This window comes from Manduca sexta, chromosome 21 (genome assembly GCF_014839805.1).
Source record: "Manduca sexta isolate Smith_Timp_Sample1 chromosome 21, JHU_Msex_v1.0, whole genome shotgun sequence".
NCBI classification, from domain to species: Eukaryota; Metazoa; Arthropoda; class Insecta; order Lepidoptera; family Sphingidae; genus Manduca; species Manduca sexta.
The window spans coordinates 14737205-14758793 of NC_051135.1; the positions used below are offsets into that span (position 1 = coordinate 14737205).

Genomic DNA, 21589 nt, shown 5'->3' on the forward strand with positions numbered 1-21589 from the left:
GCCCGGAGCCTGCACGTGTGGTCGCGCAGTAGAGCCGGCGACCGGTCCGCGTCCGCGAAGGACAAACTGACTGACAAGCCTCGGTATTTATTGCTGTAGATTGAATCCGATTAATTACACATGCCGAGCCTCCGTGCCTACTTGTGTACGTACAGAACTCCCGACACATACCACTATCGTCGACCCAATCTGGACCCTATGGTGCTCTCCTACGATATATTTTCACACAGTTCTACCAAATCATTGAAATACAATTAACACGCATTCAACATTAAACCCTAACTTGTTACCGCTTTGACGCATTTCCACTCGCACTGATTCTGTATTTAAACATCGAATTAAATTTCTAATTAAAGCCTTTGGAAATTGTACTTTGTCTAGGACGGCTAGGGTGCTTTTTCCTATGTTTCAGGCAAGGCAGATATGACGTAACAATGCTAAAAGAAATTTCAGTCACGCCACGCTCTGAGGCTGCTGCGAAAAGGTTGGAAAGGGCGCGTGTGTGGTTGTGTAATGTGTTTTATTGTGTCCTGATAGGGTTCGAAATCGTACATAAGGCCGAGGTTGCGGTTAGCTCACAGGCAGGCATGAAAGTCAACTAATATTATTTATATCTGCTAGATGCTCCGCGTTTAGGGTCATTTACTTGTTGACTTTCAGCAGTGGGAAAGCATGTTTCAAAAATAAGGACGGGTAGCTCAATGGAACGGAATACTGAAACTTGGTCCTACGGTTCGATCCCACGGACAATTGACTTACGAGGTGACGCGTATACCTTTACCTAATATAATTTATCATACGTAAGAAATCGTGAAAATTCTTTGGAACCTGACAATTTATGGGAGTTCCAAAGGGGTATGTCGTACCAATGTCCTTCAGAAGAGCGAGATGCAGGAAATAAACTGTCAATGGTCTGGAATGTAACAACAATGCTGATAAATCTGGGTTAGTGTAGGAATTTCAAAGTGGTGAGTGATGTTCCGTCGCGGGCCTATGCAACAACCATTTACATAATTGTGTGGTATGCGTTTTACTAAAAACGTGTATGTGTATATGTCTCGATCTTTGCGTCATGTATATTACGTAGTATACTAGTGCGATATCTTAAGGACTCAATGGGATGCAAAAAAACTAGTCTTAAGGCGATACCTCAAGGTCCATTTTCATACATTTTGTTTCACCTTTAATCTGGGTAACTAAACAAGTATTGGCAAGTAAAGAATTTAAATTCACGTCTAGTTAGTGATTAGTTCTCGCAGTTGAAGAAAAACGTAAAAATAATTAATAATCATGGATATTTCGGCCTTTAAAATTTAATATGACGAAATTTTAAAGGCAGAAATATCCATGATTATTAATTATTTTTACGTTTTTCTTTTAACTAGACGTTAATTTAAATTCTTTACTTGCCAATACTTGTTTAGTTACCCAGATTAAAGGTGAAACAAAATGTATGAAAATGGACCTTGAGGTATCGCCTTAATATTGAGGAATTTAAAAAGACCTGTTAGTAAAGAAATAAAGATGTGCGTATAATAAAACATTACACACGTTTTATATGTATATGTTTTCGCAACCACAGTGACTATCTAGTATATTATTTTGTCGGCTGTTCCATATACTACATTTAATACTAAGTATATCTCCGTTTCCGATCTGTCTTGTTTCATTTCGATGTTGGCGATAGCTGCCTCGGTTCACTCCGGCCGATATAAAACGTTTGAAGCGCACTTAAAGATTGTATCACGTAATAAAAACGCAATAAAACTGTGCGTTTGATTTATGCATCTCCGAAACGGCGCGCCGTATCTCGTATGCAGGTGCACACGCATCACCGCGCCGACGATTGTCTTCACATTTCTTGCGCAAACGCTAAGCACTTCTGGGAATGCCAGTTATAACTCATAAAATCGATATTATAATGTACAATCGATTTGTATTCAAAATGCGGTTCGGCATCGATTCAGTTGAAAAACAATGTTGACACGTCCGCGCGCGGCTGGCGCCGAATTGCAAATGACAGTTGCACAATTCAAATTCGGAATTCGAAAACTTTAATGGCGTCCGAAATTGTTAATGTCCAATAGCGCGTGTCCGCCGGTTGTAAATGGAATAGATCGCGTACCGGATTCTAAGTGGCTTGTTTAGCGCTTTGGGGCCGCTGCCGACACCGCCGCCGCCACCGTCGCCGCCGGCGCGACGACGTGCCGACACCGATGCGGCGCCGACAAGTCGCTTCCTTGTGCTCCGGACATATCAAACATTTACATAATGTCATATTATAATCTCTTTATCCTTGAAGCTGTATGCAGGCGTGCAACCAATGTAGTCAATATTCAACAAGGTTATGTGCGTTGTATTGTGCGATATATGGAGAGCTTATTATCGTTTTGGGAACGAATTCTGGTTCCGACTATTTTTTGTATTGTTTCTACGAAAAACAGACGTTTCATTTTGTTAAAAAAATCTTTTATTCTCATTTATATTGCTAGTCACGAGCAGTAATGTTTCTATACGTTTTAACACCGCATCAATTGTAGGTAAAGGTGTTATTTAAAAGTAGATCAAAATTACTGCCTAGAAAAAATAACGTAACACAAAATAATATGTTACACCCTAAAAGAAGAGCTTTTTAGGACATTCTCTAAAAATTTATGTCAACCAGGCCAAGTAGAAAAACTGTACTCTCAAAAATTGCCCAAAATTACACTCCTAAAAAATCCGACAAAAGAATCTTACGATATCAAAATATAGGTTACTCATCTCGCGACGGGATTCGGTTCTCGGCGGGGTAATTGCGTGCGGTCCGCTTACCTGCGCCTGCGTCGGTCACTCGTGTTTGTTTTAACGTTTTTTTTTCGATGATTAGTGATTTTGGATGAAGTTTTCGAAGGAATTCATTATAATCATGAATATTTATGCGTTATTTGTGTGCTGTGGTTTTGTACGCTTACATTTTAAGAGGATAATAAACAAGACTCAGGTGTTGTAGCCTTAATCTTACAGTGCTCTCTTCACTAAATTCTACATATACTATTTTCTAGTGACTTCGATAAAAAAAAATACATTTAATGTGAATTATTTTTCTAATTCGATAGTATGCATACTGCAAGAAAAAGAACGTAGGTCGGTTTTCGAGCTTCATAAGAAGTCTCCATTTCTTTCTGGATTAATTGCACCAACCCGTGACATATAGAGCTGGTTGATGGCCTTCATGATTGTTCTCTTTTAAACATAATCAAACAAATTATAATTTGTACGTCGTAAGTTTATTACAAACAGGCCGATGCGTTGGCGCATAAATAATGCCGATTCGGGTAGAACAGGATGGGACTCATATCCACATATTTAAGAGTTGTGTCAAACCCGCTGTACGCGATCCTGACCGCCGGAAAGGCCTTAAATGTTTGCTAATTATTTTATTGCGATAAAGTTCTGACGTACGATTAAATAAAAATCGTCAGTCACTTCTGCCCCAAAATAAAAACATGTTAAAAATATTGGAAACTTTGATGAAATATTTGCGAATGACTCGCCTTTGCGGGATTCGAGCGTGCTCCTGCTCATTTTTGTCTGTTTCTATTTTGATCTTAGCAATAGATCATTTACTACGTTTAGTTGTTTGTATATAGTAATAATGTGACGTTCTGTTTGTTTCAGAAACCCCTCCACCACCATACAGTCGGTACGCGATGGATGACCTCAAACCTAAAGGTATGTCCCATATTACATTTTAGTATTAATAGTTTTTTAATGGCTTTGAGTGACTGTATCGGTGGGTTCGATCCTCAGGTCAGTCAGTGATATTTTCACCTAGTATCAGCCCGGACTCTGGAATTAGTGTCCGATATGGCGATAGGCTCGCCTCCTTTCACATCATCGGACGGAATACGCACAACGGAAAGTGATCATCAGTTGTGCATTTGCCTATTCCTTCGGGATTCACGGTGTGAGTGTATGAGAGAGCTCTGGAGTCCGAGAGCTTTCATCTAATTCTATGAGTCTGTTGTTGCACAATGTTATTCTACGTAATATAATGATGTTGATTTCAGAGTAAACGTAATATTTTTCAAATAGGTGTAAGTACTCAATTCCTCCGGAATATCTAAAAATCTCCTATAAATACATTTCTGAAGTTTTTTTTAAAATAAAATCTAAATGACGTTCATGGGTACATAAATCTAGTGGCCACGTTGATTATTTATAGAAGCTGGACAGAAAACAAACGCAGCTGTCATATTTAGCGCTCATTAATTCCGTTTAAAGAAATATAAATCTATGGACGAAAAGAACAAATATTTTTTTTGTTAGTGTCGTACGTTTCGCAAAGGACGGGGCTAAAGCTTTGCACTAAATCGTCAGAGTTTAGGTATAAACAAGAATCTTTACTTGCCAAGGGTTTCTTCTGAAAATGGTCATACTTAGAAAGAAATATTGATTTTAAATAAAGAGTTGCATTATGCAGAATTTAGACATAAGGCATAAGTTTGTTTATATTGATCTTTAAACCTAAAGCAAAGCTAATCTATTGACCTAAACCACAGATATCAATAAATATTAATTTAAGGGGTTATAAATCCCCATTGTGGAGCGATAGATCATGTTTGGACACGGTGAGCACGGTGTGCTTGCGCGCGCCTTTAGGAAAAGGCGGGAGATGCAGGAATCTGACCGCGGCCCGGCGCCCGCGCCGCTTCCAGGAAGTTACGGCGGGCTAGTGATGTCATTGTACTGTTATATCGATGAAATATATTATTATGCTCTTAAGGAAACGAATTAACTACCGTAAAATTTAAGCGGTTAAATAAATTATAAACTATATACCAATATTTAAACAATAAAAATTCCAAGTGCGTAGGTTATGTGTGCACGTTTCCTATTCTTGTCTGAATAAAATAACACGAATGGAAAACTAAGGAAATTCGACAGTAATACACCTTAAGTAATAATTTGCATAAGTAACTAAAGCAATTAATTGACATATGTGCCCGCCATAATGGTAAATAACATTAAAATCACAATAGTATACTACGTCAAAGAATTAGCTCTCAATGTTTATGCTCAATCAAGCGCCATTTGCAATTCAGTTAATGCCTAAACTACTGAATAGTAGATATATGATTTTCCAAATAAAACTATTTAAAGACATAATGAATGGCTTAAATCGTATTTGTGGAAAAAATAGCTTGATTTATGATTACGTATGTTAAATTTACAACTTTGACATTTGTTAATTTGAATAAAACGAAAAGCAAAACCTATTGTGATTCATTCAGTTGTTATTGCGGCATACTTGTTTAGAAAAGTGATTATAGCGTCTGGTTCTTTTAAAGGCTGGCGAATAAGCAAGAATTAGTTGATGGTAAATGTCTAAATTTAAGGACGCAAATGAATTCTTAAAAGTGGTATAATTTTGAGTTTTATGATTTTTATTTCGGCCGCTGTTACGCAACGACAAAGTTAAAAGTACCACCTCGGAAGAGCCTGGGCAAGAATGATAACGTAACTCTCCATATAAAAATGTAATGATTTACTATAGAATTATTTGATCTTTTTTATAACAGGTGTTGACAATAGCACAAATCAATTTATATCTCTGAAACTTTTATTGTGTTAAAAACTTCTTTAAAAATAATTCCATAACTCCACCAAAACAGCTTAGATGAATCAATCAAATAAGAGTAGCCTATTCTACCCTTAAATGATCTTCTAAAATATTACACACATAATCTATAAGCCCGAAGGTAGGAAGGTAGTAGCCAGTATAACCTATGTTTAGAATTTCTTGGAATTGAAATTTAATAGTAAGAAAGAAACATTTCTACGTACAATACACTGGGACGCAGACAAATATTTGTAACTAGGTAAAAAAAAAACAATAAAGTAATACACACAAAGGGTTCGGACAAAGTGCATCCCATGATACTGACGGTTCCAGTTCAGCACAACATGCACAATAGGGATGAAACCAGGTCCTGATTTCATAGCCCAATACACTCCTAGAACAACAAAGCCACTCATTACAATTTAAATGCAAACAAAGCAACAATGACAAATACCTCATGTTTGCGCCAGTTCATAATACGCAGTTCGGTTCATTAATATTGTGTCAATGTACACTAAAAAGTTCGAGATCCTGCCAATTGTTACACGTAGAAAAAAAAGAAAAAAATGCACCGAATATTAGTTCCTAAAACAAAATCTCATTGTAAAGTTACATAAGTTTTGCCTTGGTTATTTCATTCGAGGTATACGTGCGGGAACGTATGCATACGCAAAATGCATACAGGCTCCTTATCTCAGCTAATTAAATAGCCACGATACTGTCTTCGGAAAATTGATAAATCAGTCAACAATATTATCTAATTAATTGTCGCCTCAGTACGGACGTACACTCAGTACAGAGATGCAAAGTTCATTGTAGTGTACGGATTTCATTTAAATCGTAAGATTATTCACATTTAATATAATTGTTAAGGTTCTAAACTAATATTATAAATTCCAATGCTTTTTTGAAAGAGTTAGTCTTTAGTTTAAAGCTACTGCGCCATTTTGGAAGATATAAGATATCACGCATCCATTGTTTTCTAGCGTCTTATTTGTCGTCAAACCGCAATTCACTTATTTGAAGTACATGGTATTATTTGAGGGCTTAAATTCACCTCATCCATCAACGAAATCTTACATGCGTAAGTCTATAACGATCGATATCGATAAAAACGTCGATATATCGGTCGACAGCCACGTCCCGGACGGCGCGGACAGCAGAGCTGGTCTGTGCATTCCACGCGCCGCCATCTTCACCGCGCATTATTAATGCCCCCTCCACTGCCCCGCGCACCCCCGCACACCGCCCGGCCACGCATCACGCACGCATTTTTTTCTCATCTCATACTGCCGACCATCTTTACTGTATTTGTTTTAAGCCCACTATAACTTATAGACAAAAGTAATCGACAATCGGAAATATTTAGGTTTATATTGTATTTTGCCAATGTTCATAGTTTGATAGAATTTTTATAATGTCATTGAAGACGAGATGTTCCTCCCCGCAACTTTTTAGAAATCCCGGTAATGGAAGATACCCACTAATTAGTTGTAAGCACTACTAGTAACCAGTCGCGTCGTGTGATAGGTACTTAATTTTAAAGTTTGTCTTTAGAATTTCTTGAAATCAAATGTATGCTTTGATAATTCCGATTATGCGAAGATGATCAAAAACTAGATGCAAAAAGATAATTCTTGTTCCGCAAATATGTAGGATATTGTGTTATTTATAGTAAAAATGCTGTTATTTTTACTCAATATTCTAGCCATACACACGAAAAGGCATTGAAACAGCTGTAGCGGTCTAGGGATGAAATCAAAACAAACACACTCGCTAGTCGCTACGTTTGTTAATAAAATATTTTGAATCCAAATACAATCACCATTATTCCTTTTGTAACCTCTTTGTCTGATTGCTTTGATCACTATATGGAAATAACTGGCAATTTGAGGGTAGTTTCCCCCACAGTTTTAGGCGTGTAATTTTTTTATGACACGGTACGAAATCAAATAAATCGCCGGGCATCACGTGACAGGAAATCCCACGGTTGCAATCAATGCCCGGGCTGGTACGGGGGTGCGAAACTAGCCCGGGATTCCCTTCCTTCATCATAGGATTTCCCGGGGCTGTCCCCCACGTTTTTCATTGCTTTTCGGCGCCTGTCTGGGTCCCGATAATCCCGGTTCACCCTTGTTTGCGTTCCTTAGTAGCGATATAACACACGTTAGTATGAAACGACGTCGGATAGATGCATTTTAGATCTTTGTTATGTGTCTATGTCAATGGCGATGCGTCTATAAAAACCGATTCCTGCCGTCTTCCTATTTGTAATTTATGTAAAATCTAATCATCATTAGAAAGATTTCCAGATCGCGTTTATGCATATTATTAGTACCTATAAGTTTCTTCGGGTTTCCTTTTGGAAAAAATCATCCTTCGCCACTAGTCTATGCTCTAAAAATTCGATTTGTATTTGTAAAACTTACATTTTGACAATTGGGGAATGCAATAAATTGAATTGAATTGATTTCATATACTATGTAAATCATTCACCTGCATATTAATGCACACGCGTCGTAACCATAAAACCAGGGAGCTGCTCATTTTATCGTGTTAAATAAAATCTCAAATTTGGTAACGACAAATGTAAAATCATTAAGGTCGACGGAAGTCCCTGTCACCGTATCTAAGGTCTAAAATATTCGCGCATCTTTACGAGACCCATTAAACTTATTTAGATCCCAATATCCGTTGAATGGGACCCTTTTTTCTTTTCCATAATTCCTGGAACCCATTCATTTGCGAGATTTTGGTTAGTGTAAAGTAGGGATGGTAATATGTGTTTTATTGCTGTGATACGTGGGTCGGTTTCGGCGTGTGTTTATGAGAGGTCCTCGGCCGCGGCTGCTGCGAGTGGAGTGCGCGATAACGTTGTCCATTAGTGTTATCGCGAGTTATCGAGGCGCCGGCGCCGCGCTCGCGCCGGACCGAGCGCAATCTCGATGCCATGCCGGCATACACGACCGATGAAGGAGGGAGGGGGGGATAAATAATAAAAACAACACCCTTGTAGCCACTATCATGACTCCTAGTTTGGGAGCCAGAACTGCATGCCTGGCGGGATTTTATGTCAATTTTCAAAAATCCTTATTGCTCATTTAGTTATGTATACAAAGTAAGAGACGTGTTCTTTATGAATTTTATTGTTTACACCGCTATCACATTCCCGACGCAGATGCCAAGAGATTCTGCTGTACCGACTGTTCTACAAATTATCCTCAAATATTAATTAAAGTACTGTGGACTTTAGACGCAGTCTTTTAGTGTGCGAAAGTACTAAGACGAAAGACACAGCCTTGTACTGTGCGTTCAGATTGTGTTTTGTTACTTATTAAGCCAAGTTTGACTTGTAGCGGTAGGACAATCAAAGATGGCTCATTTAAAGAGCTTTAGTACATCCATTGTCGTTCACCTCGCCCACAGACCACAATTACCACCGGCTTCAGTTTTATTGTACGTAATCTGTAAGTGTCGTGTTTAAGTGAAGCTCGATAGCGCTAAGGGTCGGCGCACACTTATCGCTCCGGCACCTGAACGGTTTAGTGCTGATAAATGGGATTAAGCTGGCGCTCACTTTGTACAACGCATCGTGATGAATTACTCGAAATTAAAATTTCACCAATAAAATGAAAATTTTATGTATCTACCTATCATATTTTTGTATTGTTTGATGCATTTTGCACGTATTAAAATATTTTTCATACATAAAAGAGATACAAATAGGTTCATAAAATAGGACCGATCAAAGAAGTCTGATAGTATTACAGCTCGCCGAGCTAATTTCCAACCCATTAAAAGGTAGAACACTATCCTTATATATACAAAACAACACTAGACAATCACACTTAGTTGTATGCCCTGGGAATCGAATAGGATTTTATCAGTTTTTCAATATTTTGAGGCGATATAGAACAGGCGGTAATGTGCGTTTGTCCTAATGCGTCGCGCGTCGGCACCGGAGTGCGGCGGCTATTTATCTATAAAGAATGTTGTTTTAAAGTGCTTTTAAACTTATAACTCCTACGTGAGTTTATGGGAGGGGAAAGTGTAACGGGACGGGTTCGATACCCGAAGCGAGACTCGTTTTATTGTGTGATAATTGTAATGGTATTTATTGTGGACTAATCATTCTTTAGTTAAGTAAAGTTGATGTACTGCTTTGTGTAGTGCACCGGCTTTACTGTGGGAAACTGATCCCTCACTAGTGAAATTAAACTATATCTACCTATATTTTACAAAAAAAAAAAATTGTAAAATATAGGTAGATATTGTAACTGTGACTTTTCGGACGACCAACACCTCAATCCCCCGTGACTCATGGTCTGCAAAGTCTTCGAAACATCTGAAATGAAATGAAATGAAATGATTTACTTGAATCTGTAAAATGTTATACATTATTTAGATTCCGTCAATATTAACTCTACCACCAGTTCGGAAAGCAGTTTTCACCAGAGAAGAACGGGCAAGAAACTCTGGTGTTGCTCTTTTCAATCAGTTTAGGGTAAAGACTACAGTACATGATAAAGTGAAAAGAGAAAAAAAAAAAGTTTAGAGCAGTTCATTTATAGGCTCGTGAAATAAGGAATAAATTTTAAAATAATTTAAATTTTTATATGACTGCACAACCCTCTCAGGATCGATCGATTTTTTATATAATTTTCGATCATCGATAAAAAATTATATAAAAAATCGTGATAAAATACATAAAAATTGTTTCATTTAAATGTCTGACATTCGCATAAACAAAATAAATCATTATGACCCCTCACTAATCCAAGCAGCGATTATTCAGTTTATTTTTCAAATTGTTTGACGTATAGAAACTGAATAACCAGCCTTCATATTAATATTGATTTTTGTAAGCACACGACATTATCGTGTGACGCATACGACACGATTTCTCCCGTCATCACCGCTTACGATATTGACACGTCAACTTATATCGGTCATAATTGATAAAATTACCCAAATTTGCGAATATTGTTTCATCATTAATCTAAAATATTTTTGTAATTTTTATTCCGATAGTGCATATAAGCACATCGAATTTATATCTTATCTACGTTATATTTCATCCTACTCGGTATTAATTGGGCTGTGAATCCAGTGAGATACTGGGTTCGCTTCCTGGGTCAAGCAATCATATAAAAAATATGTTCTAGATGAGAATTTGTGGGTGCGCGCTACAATGACTTCTTATCATACTGCTTAATACTAATTCAAGTATGTGTTGGTTTGTGTTTTTTTTTGTTTGTGCGAGAAAATACCGTCATAATTATACATAGAGGTTCTTTACATCGTCATGCGCTTCTTTTTTAACCCAAAAGCACTTGTGGATTCTTATTCCGGCACCGCCACAAGCGCAACTGACGTATATGATTGAACTGATCTAAACAATAATAATAAAAACGCTAATTGTATATTCTCTATATCATGCGCTCTAGTTTAAACATAAAACTGATTTTGAGAAAGCAACACCAGAGTTTCTTGTCCGTTCTTTACAATTCCTGTCCGTTTATTTTGTGAGAACTGCTTTCCGCCCTGTTAGTTTTGACGGAATCTAAATAATGTATAACATTTTACAGGTTCGAATAAATGACTTCATTTAGGTATAAGCTCGGCAAACTTTTACTAGTTCGATCTCTGCATGTCCTTTCACATCGGGCTTATGTTAATTAATGCTATCACGTACCTTATCAAAGTTAATATGTTATAATCTTATCTGTTTATTCGTCCTTTCTTACTGTACTGGACTTTAAGCCAGTTGCTAACGACTGATAACATCCAAGAGGTAAATATTATAGCCATTGCGTAGGAGTTCGTCCTGGAATATCTAGATCAGTGTATTCCAGTCTACACTTAGCATAATAATTTGTGCTATTATTAAAAATTAAAAAACCGTGGTAAAACCCGAAAAATAGTTTTACTTCAATATCTAACATTACATTCTATTGTCATACCATTTTCTTTTCTATAAGAACAACTGTAGAAGTGTGATCTTGTCTCAAGACTTAGTTCCCAGTTGGATTACTTTGTTAGCTTGCTTGCCATCTAGCGCGTTCGTCTCACCATTCAATCAAATCAATACGATTTATATAATCCGAGATTATAACATTATCTGAGTCACTTGATGTAGTAAGTGATAGGATCTAATGTTTCCTGCGTACTGACTCATTTCGGGCCTGTATCTTTAATGACCGAGTTAATTTAATTGCGATAATTTTTTACAGTCCGATTAAATATCCTAAAAAGGATATTGTGTTTCCGGTATACGGTATTCATATCCCATGGCATGGTTGACATCATTTAATATATTTTTAAACAAAAATCTCACCATGTTGCTGACTTGTACTCCAAACTCGGGTCTAATGATTGCTGTACATCAAAGCAGTCTTAATCCTAGAGATTGTCAAGGGACTCTCTCTTCTTCGAGATAACATTTATAGATCATTTTCCCACCACCGATAGTCCACACGCTCTACAGTTTTCAATAGATATTCCCGCTGTACGAACACCGGGCTTGTTATAATAATATTGTTCCTCACATCACGCCGGAGCGTACACGTGGACGGCAGTTCTGAAAGCACATTGTTTATAGTTTAGGAATGCAGCTCCGTATACAATCAAGAGCGGAAAGGTAAAGAAAGCTTGGTGTTTATACCTCTGTTTGGCACGAGGTATTGAAGGCCTTTAAAAACGGCAAGAGCTTGGTTGGGTATAAAACGGACTGTCGACGTTGGTTCAAAACCCAAGGGCACACAATTTTTATTTCTGACTTTTCTAAAATTGTGTGTTTTTTTTGTAAATTATCGCTTGCTTTAACGGTGAAGGAAAGCATCGTGAGGAAACGTGAAGTTTACTAATTCGCACTAGGTCAGCGTGGTGGACTAAGGCGTAAACCCTCAGTAATAGAGGCCCGTGCCCGGCTGTGGGACAGTATATAATACAGGGCTGATGTGATATTATATTACATTATATTACTGCAAGCACGGTAGTACAAATTTGATGAACAATGTACTTACTAGACAGTGGACTATTAGAATTAACATCTACATTTTGAAGAGCCGCACATTGTGTATACTGTTTTGTTATTCAAAGTTCTTTCATAGTGCTATTGTCTGACTAGTGTCTTTACCATTGGGAACATTGTAGCAGACTACAAGCACCTAATAACAAACTATTCTAAAACCCAAGTAGCAAAATGACAAATCTAGAATGTAGCGGAGACATAAATGTTTATTTATAATGGTTAACAACTAATCGCTAGTTAAATACACTCGATCAGTGATTATGTAGATGTGTTAAGATCAAGTCAAGGACATTACGCCGTCGTAACACAAATACATTGTACCTATATAAGTATGGCGGAACAGTTGCTCGCTAGTCGCTTGCCAGATGTCCTTTAATGTCCAGATTTTTACTGCCCCAATACCTATTACATTACATTATTGTTGTTACGTTACCAGTAAAATGTATTTCACAAATGGCCATTTACAAAGCAACGGTAGTCTGTGATGTTTTACTAATGCGTAGAATTCTTTAGGGTTGCCTTGCAAAAAATATTTTACTTTGATATTAGTACTTATGGTCAGCAAAGAGACATTCGGCAACTGAAGCCAACAGCTACAAAATTCTATTCACAAAACAATAATCTCACTACAATCTAACGAATGGTATAACTTGTATAATTGTTCTAAGTCGCGAAAAGGTAAAATTGTCCACTTACAAGAGCACCAAATATTTGACGAGTCGTGTTTGCCGATCCAACAGAGATGTCTGTACATAGTTGCAATGTGTAACTTTGCACTTGCTGTTTATCTTAGCATCTGTTTGAGGAATGCTCGCAATCGTATTGTTTATCTACCAACACTTTTTTATGGACAATGTAGTTCGTCTATATAAGATGTTTCATTTTCGACGTACTGGGATGTTGAACTATCCTCAAGTTTTCTCTTCATTAACGATGTTTTCGAGGAGCCAACTCGTTTTCTCCCTCTGAATTTTTTTATAGGTACACGTAGTTTGAAGGTATAAAAAATATTTCTCAATCATAACAAAATGGAGCATTGTATCTTGAATGAAAGAAAAACAACTAATTTCAGCTATAAATGTTTCAAAGACACCCATAAACATTAAATATGTCATCATACAGTGACGACAATCAAGAAAAAAAACCTAAAGATTATGATTGACATTCATTGAACCAGTCATAAAATCCATACATGTCCCAGAAGCGGGTTTATCTCATCTGGCAACATTTCTCGGCGCGTGTGTGCGTGTGAAATTTGATACCAAGTATGTTCTAACACAAGAATTCTATTAGGTATTAGTTTTAATAATTACCCGACTGCGGAAGACGGGTTATGAGTTTTTCTTGCGTGGACAGTGTTCCGTACAATGTGTTTAAAGTGATTTTACACGGTTTTATGTGATACTGATATAGAAAATTGTCTTCGAAATAGGTATTTTAATTGTTACTCATAAAAAATATGTATAAATGTTGCCAATGGCAAAAAATCCAATTATTTAAAAAATAGAAGAATTTAAGCGTTATAGTGCTACATTAAGGTCCAACTTATCCATCAGACCCCTAAAACACCGATCGCAAAATTAAATTGTCACCACATAACAATAATTTAGACACACTGTTTCCAGTGTTCATAATAAACTATTTTTATGTGTGTGTGCGCGCACGCAGGTGGCCGCGTGTGATGTCATATCGGACTGGTCCTCACAGCCGGATTTTTTACGCCACTCCAATTCTAGATTGATTTTCATATCGATGAGTTTGTATGAGGAAACGTTGAGTACTCACGTTGTATTTAATTTATTTATATAAACTTACATTAGAGCTTTCTACAAAATGACTTGTTCCCGAATCGATTATATTTAAGATTTTTGCGTATATTTATTTAAAGTAATTCATCCACGTGGATTATTACAACAGTCTAACATCTTGGCATATTAACGTAAGGAAAATAAAAGCTATAAATTCGTTATGACATATCAATCTAAAACATGAAAAGTCGAAACCTTCTATTGAATGATCGCCATTGTAAAAAGTCTCAAGTTACTTTTTAGTCTACCTTGCCTTTACCAACTCGTGCAGTATGATAAATGTGTGTTTCCATTGTCCACAGAACACGGAGATAGTACTAAAGATGCGCGGAGAACGGACCACGAGCGGCTTGGCACGGGCTCCCTGGCTACTGACGGCGAAGGTAAATACTAAAAACCACATTTAGCTTTATAAGTAGGTGATTTGAAATTGTATATATCAGAATAAAAAAAATCGGGAGGTAATAATGTATAAAAGCTGAACAGAGGTTTTGCTTATTGGAAGTCAGATTTACTACCTTTTACGCGATAATTCTCATTCATTTCGAGATGTCTCATTTGGCAAAGCATCAATCCCTTCATCATTGTAGCTGTTTACGGGTTATCGTATACTGTACTTGTTTCGCTGTTTAAATATATCAAAATGACAAGATTTCATATCTTTATCAACTTATGAAAGCGGTATTTAAAATTAAAAGTTAAACCTTTTAACTTGAAAATTAAAGTAAATATCTCAAAGTTATGAGTTCATTACACTGTCGCGTGACGTTATGTCGTGTAATTGTTATTTATAACTCAATGGAACTAGTAATAGTATAATTTTAATATAAATATAATCTGATAAATTGTCCGTCAGAGACAAAAGGTACTCGGTTTCAAGTCTTAGGCCTGCGTCTAAAAAATTGTATATAGTATTTTTTATGTGTTACGTGTTTCGTCAGTCGACACTCTTACCATCAGTGTACATTGTGGTCACTTCGCTGAGTCCTTATAAAAAATAATCCATTAATTAGTGGCTACACTAAGTTTCACTGTTAATAATACGGAAATCTAATCCTTAAAGCATCAGTGGCCAAGGCCCATATAACCCAATTCCTGGCATCTTCCTTTTATGTAAAATCGAATAACTATTAGAACGATTTGTAGTCCGCGTTTACGTATATTAGTACCTACCTAAGTATGTTATGTCGAGTTCCCTTTCCAAGAATTTCACCCTTCGCCACTGTACAGCATGCCTTGTTAGATTTTTTTTACAAATAAATTAAATATTTCCACATAATAATCTGTTCTTAAAACTCAATATGAAATAACTAAACCTTTTTTGGCGATTAATAGGGATTACTCGAACTTGTGTTTATAAGTGTCAGTTTAAGTAACAAGTATGGAAGTTAATGCACTAGGCTAGTAGGCATCCCGTACAGTCACTGTGGGGTCAACGCCCGTAATGACGTCACGATGTTAATATACCGATGACATCGCCTTTCAAATTACCTATTCTTTAATACTTACCATAGGTTATGGATATATAGCCCGGGGCCTGTAAAAGGCCGTCTGTATTTATCAATGTTTCGTCTATTTCTTTAGCGAGTCTGCAAGCCCTGTTATATCCGGGACATGGAACACATAGAGTATTTGTTGCTTCATAGGGCTAAGTTTTACAAACTTAAGCCTAAATTACAAATGTCAAATGTATTTCCACGTTACGAAAAGAGCAAACGCAATGCAAATGAGGAATAAAGCCAATTCCGTAGCTCTACGTAGCGCTGAAACCTGGGCTTCAAAATGATTTCATGTGGACAGTAGTTGTATGCGAGAAAAGTTTCGGTATATTATCAACTATGACTGAACTATTGGGTTGCTGGAACTTCGACTGGCTATTATAAACTGTGTGACTGGCTATGAAGTTTGCTTTACAAGAGACAGACCTGTAATGTTGAATCATCATCATTCATTCATCATCCGCCAATTAAAGCCCTTGCTGAACATAGACTCCTAAAAATATATTCAATATTCCCCTAAAGATATCTTAAATCCTATACACATAAAATTGGTTTTACTCTCATGATGGGACTCTGACAAATGTTGAGTCCCATTTATGGTACACATAAAAAATCCCTGAACGATGCCACCGCTGGTGGTGTTGGTGAGGCACGTGTGCCGGAGTAACCTTGACGATCGATTGACGGCGCACCACCCGCACCACCGACGCCGCCAGCCCGGCGCCGGCCCCACACCACCGCGCCGGTTTCATGGGATTCCTACCACTGAGCTTCGAAGTGGTCACATCGATATTGCTTTCTTCACCTAGTTTATCTTTTAGCCAGTGACTGCTTCGTGGTGTCAGTAAGAAGTTTTTCCTTGATAGGTGTACTCATATGCCAGGTGCGGTCATGTGCCATGCATTTTAGTGCAACGTATCACCATGAAATTTAGAATAAATTATAGCCCTTGGTGTCAAAATCCAAAAAGTAGGTCTACGAAAAATCACTTCTATCCAATATAAGCTCATTTGACAGAACTGTTAAGTCTTCGCTTATTCTCCCCTTAGACTCGAATCAAAATTAACTATTTCGTCTCCGAGCACCTAATATCGATGTCGAAAATATCGAATCGATATCGATAGTCGATATTATTGAAACACTGCAGCGTCGGTGGGCACACCGTACTCGTTGAATTATGGACGCCGCGTGTGCGACGTAGGTTTCATCGCTTCTTTATCAGTTCAGCTTACATGGTCTAGGTTGTTTTTATAAACATAATCTTGAATTAATTAATGAAGATTTCTTAAAAATGTGTCGTGTCAAGTCCCTTGAATGCTCAAGATTCTTTCTGTTTTGTATTTTAATTTGAATGATCCGCCTGACGTCTGTATATATCTGGTGCCAACAGGCCGGCATAATTGTTAACTGTCGAGGGGCAATCATCTCTCGTCAGTCGATATTCTATTGGACCCCACTCTACTTACCATCAGGGTAGTGTGGTCACTTTACCCGACCCACGTAAAAAAAGCAAGTCAGCTACAATGAATACCACCTAAAACTTTAAACTTCTATGTGGCATCAACGGGACTTGACAATCTACTTAGGATATTCAAATTATTCAGGAGCGTAGCATATTTCGAGTGGGTGGTTCTACAAAACAAGTGCGCAGATGGACTGTATCAAAACAATTTGGCTACGATTCTGCAGGAAAAAATCTTGAGCAAATTGTTACAAGTATTGTGGATGACATCAGTGCGGACTTGCCAACCGGCGACTGCCAACCGAGCGGCGTCCGAGCGCCGAGCGAGCGGCGAGCGGCGACCCCATCTCTTTGTTCTTGTAACGCGACACCAGCCATGCTGATGGATCCCGCGGTATCACCATGCCAAAATGGAACCTTCTAGTTATTGTAAACACTAGATTATTTTTAGCTGCAGTGGAATATTAGTTTCACGGTCTGGTGTTAAGAATGAGCAAAGTTCATTGAGTTTTTGTGTTATTGGATAATTTTAGCGCTGGTATTCCCAAAACGATGTCAGACGGATGCTTAGAATACTAGTTTTTGCTCGTGATTCCACCCGCACGAAAATTTTCAGATATTGACAGACAGTCTTGACCCCACAATCTGATTAATCTTTACTTCATTAAAAAAAGAAAAATACAATACGACACAAATGTTACAAAATCATAAATCTAGAACTTTCCAAGGGTCTACCTTGCAAACTTGAAACCCGGGGTAACAAAGACACATGGTACATCCCTGCTTGCTCCATTTGGGATTTGGCTGTGATCTTATAAGGTAATGAGTAAGAGTTCCGTAACCCAGAATATCTGAGTGCACAAGTCGATGACGTAATGTGTAGCGTGCTCGCAAGATTATCGGTTTGTCAATCACGCAGAGAGATCATTTATTACATATTTAGAGCGAAATGGGATTGAGTTTTTGTGATGAAACTTATAAACTTTGGTAGGCGTATTTGTTGTAAAAAATTAATATAAAAATCAGCTTAAGAATAAATAATATCAGTTCCACAGGAACGCCTAAAGCTCCTTTATCCACTGTCAATACCTTCTCTGAGTTACTCATGACATTTTCAATAAGTAAAATAGAGATGCATCTATTACTGGTGACGTCCCGTTACTGTCCGTTCTATTTAGTTATAATGTCTGGACGTAGTTGAAATAAATTATAAAATAACAACTTCTTACTTTGTTATAAGTTTTGGGACTGTTATTGCAGTCACTGGAATAGTTGTAACAAGTATGTAATTTTGCCTATTATTGTTCACGCCTAAACCTTGTCTACATACGGGCTGGATAAGAGCATATGATTGAAGACTGATGTAACTTCTTTATATAGTCAAACAGCCCTCATCCTCAAAGTTTGGTAGCGCACGATTCCTTTGTTAGATTGACTATTCATGGCCTCGGTTTATTTGCATTAGGTGACTTGCTGATTTGCAGCTATGAAATAAAAAATCATAGAAAGTAACAATCTTTTAACAATTGTCCACAGAGCGTCAAAGCTGGGAGACGGAATGGTGCAGATTAGCATACTGGGAGTTGACGCAGCGCGTGGGCCGGCAGTTCGGGGTTCGAGTCCGCGCGGTGGACGTGTTCGGCGGGGGCGGCGGCGCGTGCGGCTCCGGCCGGCACGGGCTGTGTCTTGACGCGCTTGAGAACAGGGACGCGCCGCAGGCTGAACAGGTGAGGATTTATAACTAGAGCTGGTGCGAAAGATACAGCTGGTCAGACGAGATCAGTCTTAGTTCTAGATTATTATACACCATATTATACATGATAAAGCTCGCTATATTAGCTCAGAAAATTTGCGTTCTGGGGACAGCAGAAGTACCTACATATTGTAAGATAGGCCGGCATAATTTTAGCCGTTAAGGTAACATGATACGACACATTTGAACAGCTTTAAATATTCCATCAATGAAAAATACCACCAATCTTCTTTGGGGATCTGGTAAAATGTATTAACTTACTGCAGATTATTGAATGGTAATACATTAGATAATGCGAGATAGGAAGTTGTTACAATGTCTGTTTAGGCGCGAACTTCCCTGGGGAAACGATACGTGATATTTCATTCATCGCTTATTTATGCCACACGATATCCTGGATGATATTATATTAACATTTTAAAACAGAATACATATAGTATGTCTTCAACTGTTGGAGCATAGTTGGGCGGTCTCCTAATAGTAACCTCCACCCTTTGTCAACCTTCTATACGTAAAACGTTGTATATTATGTAGCTTCCGTAAATTTGAGAAAGAAGTTTACAAAAATGAGCATATTTTTATTCTATCCCCTCTACAAAACAGCGGCGAGATACATACAGCATCACTGAAATAGCTTCTCAACTCCCATCATAGTAAGAAGAATTGATATATTTGAAGCCCCTCACCATGAGATTTGATATCATTCCAGTGACAATGAAAATGTAAATGCTCCCAAATTACGTCTAAAACGTAAAACATATTTCCATCTACATTCTATTCCCAAATAATATGCAAATGAAACACAACTGGGCAGGAAAGTATTAATTGAAGTATGCGGCGGTCTCCGCGGGGGCTGATAACCTCCGAGATAAGGTGGCAGATAACGCGCAGTGTACGCCCAAACGCGATAACTTCATGCTCGCCACCTCGCATAATACGATACTTCCAATCTGGATCGAGTTATGAGTAAACAGATCAACTTCTTTAAAAGTTGTTGACGTGGGGGCATTTGCTCGGGTTTGCACAAAACTGCATCCTTTCTGGTAGAGGCAAGAGGCTGGTCGCGTCAGCCTATAATGGCCTTACAAAAAGAACTTTAAGATTTTCAATCCCACCTCAATTCATCATTACTTACATATGCAACTTGCTCGTGTCCGGAATTTATCTTCTAGCGCTAAATATTCTCATTTAAAGTGTTATTGCTGGGTGTTATCAGATACTAGTTTGGAAGTCTTAGGGTGATGAGCGTGCAGTAATACCATGCAATTAGTTCACGTTCCGGGTGGTTGCTACTCTTTATTGCCAGTCTCTGGCGTTCACTATCAAGCGAGCTTCTTGCTCGTCTCGTCAATCAGTAGTTGAAAACTTCTCTTAATAATTTGAATATTACAAATTCAGCGACATCTTTTGGCAAACGTTGACACTAATAGTTTAGTTTGGCCGTTCGCGATCGGTTAATTTCCACTAATTATGTAAACGTTAGTAGTAAAATCGTTGTTAGTGTAGATATTACATTATGTGACTTAGTCTTAATATATAGAGCTCTTTTTACAACGGAGACAAGCACGTAGCCGCACGCTCAGCCCCTGCTGTTCAAAAACTTTAGCCAAAACTTCGAGTTATACAATTTTATACCGCGCCCGTCAAACTGACGCATCATGTGTTGTATAACGTCTTATGATTTTGCTGGCTTGCAATAGGCCTAAATTTATTAAGGAATACAAACAAGCGGTTCCTTTATTCCCATTACAAAGTTCAGTATCTAGGTTCAACGTTTTACTTATTGTTTAAAATTAAATATAGCTTCAAACGTAGAGAAAACGTCATTATCAAGGGTGGTCCAACTAATTCCGTTCCACATCCTGGGGTCCATCCTTAGGGATTACTCATCTCTTATCGTTTCCCTGGAAAGCAAGAATTTATACCTAGTCTTGCCATAAATATTGTAATAAAGAAAAAAGAAAATTGTTAACTGCAAATAACATTTATTACTTTTACAGTGTGTCAGTTTAATACATAAATATAAAACAATTAAAAATATAAAAAGCTTATTCGAAGTGGTCTCCATTGGCTGCAATACAGTCCTTTAAACGATGAGGCCAGTTATCAATAGAAGCACGCACTCTTTCCATGGGAAAATTCTTCACTGCCAATCGTATAGATTGTTTTAGGGACTCCAAATTATCATGGCGTTTAGAGCAAGCTGTACTCTCTAAAACTGACCACAAATCATAATCCAGCGGATTAAGATCGGGACTAGACGACGGCCAGTCTTCAGCTCTGATGAAGTCCGAAACGTTCGATTCCAACCAAGACTGCGTGGACCGAGCTTTATGACCCGGCGCCGAGTCTTGCTGGAAGGACCATACTTGGTTATTGAACATGGTGATGTTAAGGGGCTTAACTACCTTCTCAAGAATGGTATCTTG

General features: G+C 37.8%; 1 protein-coding gene across 2 annotated transcripts in view; it reads left to right on the top strand.

Annotated features, from left to right (window-relative positions):
• The window catches only part of LOC115447902 (mothers against decapentaplegic homolog 6), a 42926-nt gene that overhangs the window by 16602 nt on the left and 4735 nt on the right, over positions 1 to 21589 (top strand). For both annotated transcript variants that reach the window (XM_030175191.2, XM_030175192.2), the window contains exons 2-4: positions 3661 to 3714; positions 14749 to 14829; positions 18944 to 19134. In XM_030175191.2, coding sequence (XP_030031051.1) covers positions 3661 to 3714; positions 14749 to 14829; positions 18944 to 19134 — 326 coding nt within the window. The remainder of the gene's footprint in view (positions 1 to 3660; positions 3715 to 14748; positions 14830 to 18943; positions 19135 to 21589) is intronic.